Raw genomic sequence first — 6963 nt, forward strand, 5'->3', positions numbered from 1 at the left:
AGACAACCCCATTTTTTCAGATGTATTTCCAAGAAATACATATTCGGAATTATATTTGGAACAATACCGTATTTAGCGGAAACCAATCAGTGTGCAACAAAGCATCAAGTACGGTAATAATCTGAAATGAGAATGATGTATTTTAATCCGAAACCCCCGAGATGTTCGATAGTTCTTGTTCCAGAGGATCAGTTCCACGCACTGCAGTTTGTTGAGGTGGTGTGTGTCGCGTGAACTCCTCGACTTGGCTGTGTCAGGACTTCTTGCTTTCTTTTGCCACTCAATCATTGTCAGTCATCAGACCGCTCAGACTCTATTGAAATTAAAGTGTACTGTATTAAAATGAGGGAAGACAGCTGAAGAAAAATGAAGCAGAAAAAAATAAATATTTTCAGAAAAGTAAACTAGTCCTTAAAAAACTTGTTACTACAGTAAATCAAGGTAATCTGTGTATTGGAAAACATAACAAACTTTCTTTAACTAATCATGAACTAATCGTTTATTTGTTGCACAATGTTTCTGATGTTTTCCGCTTCAATGTTGTTGGGAATATCTGCACTTTTTCATCTTTTTTTGATTTTTCACACATAAAATCATGGACATGATTCAGATATGTTAAAGGGTCGTAAAAAAAAAAAAAAAGTCACATGAAGGAGTGACACTCTAAAACATCAAGAGTGAAAATAAGGAAATTATTTCATTTACAGAAATAAACTGAATCAAATACCAATTAATTGCAAAATGTCTGTATAAAGTGTTTTGAATTATCACCTTATTTTGTTCGATTTTTTAATGATCAAATACCTAGTAACAAAAACGCTTGCATTCTGTTCCCTTTCTAACCAAATGTTATTGTTTGATTGTAATCATAATGCAAAACCTGATTAGATTAGATTAGATTAGATTCAACTTTATTGTCATTACACAAGTACAGGTACAAGGCAACGAAATGCAGTTTAGGTCTAACCAGAAGTGCAATAGCAGCAAGTGCAGGATATACAGTGGTTCCATAAGTGCAGAACATGGATATGTACTGAATAAATATAGAGTTGAATACTATTATAAACAAAAATTACAGATAGATTGTCCTATGAATATAATATACAGATAACTATTACTGTGAACAGAGTTTACAGCTAGATATGTACTGAATATAATAATATACAGATGGCTATTACTATAAACAGAATGTTTACAGATAGATATGTACTATGAATATATATACAGATGGCTGTTACTATAAACAGAATTTTACAGATAGATATGTACTATGAATATATATACAGATGGCTGTTACTATAAACAGAATGTGAGCATAATATACAGATGGCTATTACTATAAACAGAATTTAACAAATAGATATATGTATAAGTTAGGCTAATGAGCAGTATAACAATGGATTTAAAGTAGTGCAAATAAAGTTTGGACAGAAGCTATCCGAGTGAGTGCAGTGGAAAGTAATTGCATATTACAGTTAAGGTACGATATTGCAATGTATATATAACAGTCGGTACTGTAAATAAACAGTCGGCAGTGCAAATGAGCATATTCCAGTCAAGGTAGTAGTGCAAGATGCATATGTAAACAGTTGTTACTGTAATAACAGTCAGCAGTGCAAATGAACATTATAGTATTGCGAATGACAAAATGGAGGCAGGTGTGAGGAGGGAGAGGAGAGTCAATCAGTATATGAGGGGAGAGGAGAGTCAATCAGTATATAAGGGGAGTGGGATCAATGAGGGTTAGAGTTTAATAAAGAGACAGCTCTGGGGAAAAAACTGTTCTTTAGTCTGCTGGTCCTGGTCCGGAGGCACCTGAAACGCCTGCCGGAGGGCAGGAGAGAAAACAGTCTGTGGGCTGGGTGAGAGGAGTCCTTAAGGATGCTGCGAGCTCGATGCAGACAGCGTTTCCTCTGGATGTGCTCGATGGCAGGTAGTGGAGTCCCAGTGATGCGCTGGGCGGTTTTCACCACCCGCTGCAGTGTCTTGCGCTCTGCAACAGAACAGCTCCCATACCACACTGTAGCACAGTTGGTCAGGATAGTTATCTAACAAAAATATCTAAACCTTGACAAAAAGTAGTCTTTTAGAATATCTAAATATATATCTAAGTAAAAAAAGAAAAAGAAAATGGAGAAATCCATGTTATTAGTACTAAAAAACACAATGGGAATCAGGGAGCTACAGTACAGCCTACAGGCGGTTACACGACATTACACACGCTTTAACTTTCCTAACGCCACTGGGTGGCGCTTTTCTCACTTCAAAAAATGGATTTTAAAGGCCTGCACTATATTTTAATGTGAAATGTTGCATTTATTGAAAAAAAATAATAATAATAATTCTAATGGAAAGAAATGCTCATAAAAATTGTATAATTATTGCATAGTACCATAGAAACCTTTCAAAATTCTAAATAATAATCAAAAAATATTATTGAACAAATATATATATATATATATATATATATATATATATAAAGTTACATTTTAAGGCTTCGGTCACTTTTGACCGCGAAGGAGCCAAGTGTGACTCCTAAACGAATGTTACATAAAAACGATATAACCTTTCATGATCAGGATGCAGCAGCAGCTTCAGTGTTGAGTAAACCGTAAGCTACAGTGTTTTATCCTTCAACATCTGGAAACAACAACAACAATGTCGTTTCTCTATCGTTATAGTTGTAATGTGAACTGCTATTCTTTAATATTGAGAACGATTTTTAGAACTATATCTTTATCATTATCAAAAATATATAATGAAAACATTATCCATATTAAAGCATACATTAAAATAAACTGAGCTGGGATCTTGTGGAGTCTGTACAGAGACGCAAAGCAGCTGTTTAAACTGGACGAATGTTCTACTTTCACTCTTCATGAGACCTGTAAATTGCATATTCTTAGCAAACAATGAATCCTTTACACGTCTGTTTTGCTGCGATATTAACAATAACATTTTGTTGACGATACAATATAAATACAAAATACTTCATCAATAAAATAGCTTCGATACTGAAGAGATACGTGATTTAAAAACAGACCTCGCGACCAAAGCAGTCCGATTACAGAACATGTGACTCTTTTGAACCGATTCTTTTTAGTGAATCAAAAGCATGCGGTGCAAACTCTAATGTGATTCTCGAACGAATGAATCGGTTCTTTTTAGTGAATCGAACTTTGAATGACACTTTAAAGATGTTGTCAGTGTATATATATATATAGCCTAGTTATTATTCACACTACACGGAATTGTTTTAAATGTATGTATTATTGAAATTCTCGTCATTTTGCAATGTAATTGCATTTATTTTCCTCTACAAATATCATGTCTTGATTCATCGCTGTTCTACCACGTACACTCGACGATCGCCGTCTGTGTGTTTGATTGGTCGAGTCTGCCCGCTGGTTCTGTGTGTGTGCTCGACTCGTCGTGTCTGTCGTGAAGATGGCGGCGCTCGGTGTGTGTCGGGGGATTCTGAAGGAGATCCGGATCGCGAAGGGTTCCGGTTACAAACACACTCTCATTTATAAATATGTGCTGGAGCAGTTCAGGAGGAACCAGGTAACAGAACCGATAACGGCTGCTCGATATAACAGAGTGTGTGCGTCATGAAGAGATGCTCGATATAACAGCGTGTGTGTGTGTGTGTGTGTGTGTGTGTGTGTGTGTGTGTGTGTGTAACCCATGCCACTAAAGGAGATCCAGCTGAAACCGAGCAGGACGAGTGTGATAATAACTAATAACAGTTATAGATGACAGATCTAGAAGAGTTCAGTTCTTTTGCGCATTATTTATCATTAAGTTATATTCATATAATATATAATATTTACATATATTAAATTATAATATTATGACAATGTATAATATATATATAATATTAATATAATATTTTAAATATTTAAAAAATAAAATTATATAATATATTTCTGCTTTAATATTGAAAAATAAAATAACCATAAATAAAAAATAAAAATAAGTATTTATAATCATGTATAATAATGTATTAATATTAATTGTAATACACCAAAATGTAATTAATAATATTTATGAAAAATGTGTTTATTTAGTATAAAATCTAAATAATAATTTATAATGAAGAATAATATTAATATAATATTTTAAATACATGTTTTAAATATTTTAATATAAAAGTGTAATTAATAATTTATTTAAAGTATTAAATTATGATAAAAGTATTATACATTAATTCAATTCATAAGTATAATATTTCTATATTATTAAGTATTTTAATTAAGTACATTTATTTTTTATATAAAATAATATATTTACATTATAAATATGAAAAATAAAACAATTACAAATTAATTATATAAATAATCATTTATAATGAAGAATAGCCTAATATTATAAGTATAGTAAAATAATATTTTAAGTAAATGCTTTAAATATTTAATAAAATTGTAATTAATAATATATTTACCTTATAATTATGAAAAGTCAAATCATGATAAAAGAATTATAAATGAATTATATTCATAATTAAGTATAATGTAATATATTTATTTAAATATTTTATATTTATATTATATATTTTACTTTTTAAAATATTTGAACATAATGAAATAATATTTATATTATAATTGTGAAAAGTAAAATAATTATAAAATATTTTAAGTAAATATCTTACTTTTTTAATCATTTTTAATAATTTTTTTTTTAATTAATTAGAAATATAAATAATAATTTATAAAGAAGTATAATATAAATATATTAATATGATATTTTAAGTAAATGCTTTAAATATTTGAATATAATGGTAATGATTTATATATTTATATTATAATCATGTAAAGTAAAATTATGATAAAAGTATTATAAACTAATTATATTCATAATTAAGTATAATATAAATATAATATTTAATAAGTAAATATTTATAATAATATAATACGTAAATATTTCACATTTTAACATAAATTATAATTAAAAATACATTTATAATCTAATTATGATAAATAAAACTATTACAAATGAATAGATGTATAAATATATTGTACTAATATAATATTTTCCGTGAATGTTGTATATATATCTGTACAGTGGTGTTGGGTCAGTTAGGGTCAGCGGTGAGTGTATTAATGAGGGAAACATGACCTTCAGCTCATGAAGCTGCTTTTTCCACATTAAGATCCTGCTGAATGTGATCTGTGTGTGTGTTTCAGGTGACCGGAGCGCAGCTGTGTCGAGCGCAGGCGGAGGCTCTGCATGCGGCGCAGTCATACCTGTGTCTGCTGAGCTCCACTCGTCTGCACCTGCATCTGCACCTGCGCTACCACTCGCCCAGAGCAGACGTGCGCATCGACCAGGCCGCCGGACTCGTGGGGCTCCGGCTCCCCAAGCAGCCCGGGGGCAAGGGCTGGGAGACCTGAGGACCTGTGTGTGTGTGTGTGTGTGTGTGTGTGTGTGCGTGTGTGAGCGGCTTCATCTCTGTTCCTCTTATAATAAACAGGATCACTTTAAGATCATTATCGCTTGTGTCTCTTACTCAGTGGAAGAACCTTTCAATATGATCCGCCATTTCCAGTGCAATGAATAAACTGGACTATAAGCTGATAATTGAACGAATAAAGGTGTGTCTATGAGTTCACCTCCTCAAACTCGCAATAGAGCAAAACCGTAGGGTTTCGCAAGTAAAAACTCATTTGTTTTCTCTTTAAGGTGATTGTTATATTTACTCAATATTTATTATGTGTAAATACAGGACAGGGCGAGTGACCGGGACGGGTTTGTTTAATTAATGATGGTGGAATAATTCTTTATGAAGCTCATGCTCTGTTTGACTTGTTGATGCCGTTGAAATTCTGCAGCAGAGCGATGACATCTCAGATCATTATCTAGTCTCCTGTAAACTTCATTTAGCCAAGGCTGCAAAGCCGACTCCATGTTATAAATATGTTAGACCTATCACTTCTGCTACTAAAGATTGCTTTATCAATAATCTTCCTGATCAGTTTCATCATCTCAGCATCCCAGATAGCTTAGAAAAACTTGATATTACAACAGAAACTATTAACTCTCTCTTTTCCAGCACTTTAGACACAGTTGCTCCGTTGTGCTTAAAGAAGATTAAAGAAAATAGTCCAACACCGTGGTACAACGAGCACACTCGGGCCCTTAAGAGAGCAGCCAGAAAAATGGAGCGCAACTGGAAGAAAACAAAACTAGAGGTATTTCGCATTTCATGGAAAGAGAGCTCGATTGCTTACAGAGAGGCCTTAAAAGCTGCTAGATCTGCTTAGCAGGAGATATCCTTCTCCTATTTAGCACCAAAACTTTGGAACAGTCTTCCTAACATTGTCCGGGAAGCAGACACACTCTGTCAGTTCAAAGCCAGATTAAAGACACATCTCTTTGACCTAGCATTCACATAATACATTATAGACTTCTATAATTCAATGTTAGGCTGCATAGATGATGTCAGCCGGAACCGGGAACACTTCCCATAAACCCTGATGTACTCGTTACATCATAAGAAGAATGGCGTCTATGCTAATATTAGTCTCTCTAATACCAATAGACTGAACACGTAATATGCATGTTCATGCCGTCAGCATTTTCACAGATTCGCGTTTTTGAAGTTGATAATGTTTTTCAAACATTTTCAATGCTTACACCTTGGAACCTATTTCAAAGTTTCAACAACAACAAGTTTAAAACTATCTATACTGTTAAAAGCGCTATATAAATGAAGGTGACTTGACTCTTAAAACATCGCAGTAAATGCTTGATAATTCACAGAGGCCAGTGAATGAAAGAACACATAAGTGCATAAACGCAGAATCCTCTGGATTATTACCTGTCAAATGTGGTTTTTCTGGTTAAATACAAACATTAATATAAAGCCAAAATATGAAATGTCACAGATGTATGTTTACTGAGTAATCCACTGTTTTGTTCAAGAGGGTCAAAATTTGGAGTCAAATTACAGGAGGGCAAAAA

The 6963-nt window shown here is 32.9% G+C and overlaps 2 protein-coding genes across 2 annotated transcripts in view; one reads left to right on the forward strand and one right to left on the reverse strand.

The window, feature by feature from the left end:
• Positions 1-6963, reverse strand: part of LOC311301705 (uncharacterized protein) — a 571741-nt gene that overhangs the window by 55360 nt on the left and 509418 nt on the right. The window lies entirely within an intron of this gene.
• fmc1 (formation of mitochondrial complex V assembly factor 1 homolog) lies at positions 3281-5483 on the forward strand. The gene is made up of 2 exons (XM_084384993.1): positions 3281-3564; positions 5187-5483. Exons 1-2 carry the CDS (start codon positions 3448-3450, stop codon positions 5391-5393), a joined length of 324 nt encoding a protein of 107 aa, XP_084241119.1. The 5' UTR covers positions 3281-3447; the 3' UTR covers positions 5394-5483.

This window comes from Rutilus rutilus (genome assembly GCF_951802725.1).
Source record: "Rutilus rutilus genome assembly, chromosome: 1".
Lineage (NCBI taxonomy): Eukaryota > Metazoa > Chordata > Actinopteri > Cypriniformes > Leuciscidae > Rutilus > Rutilus rutilus.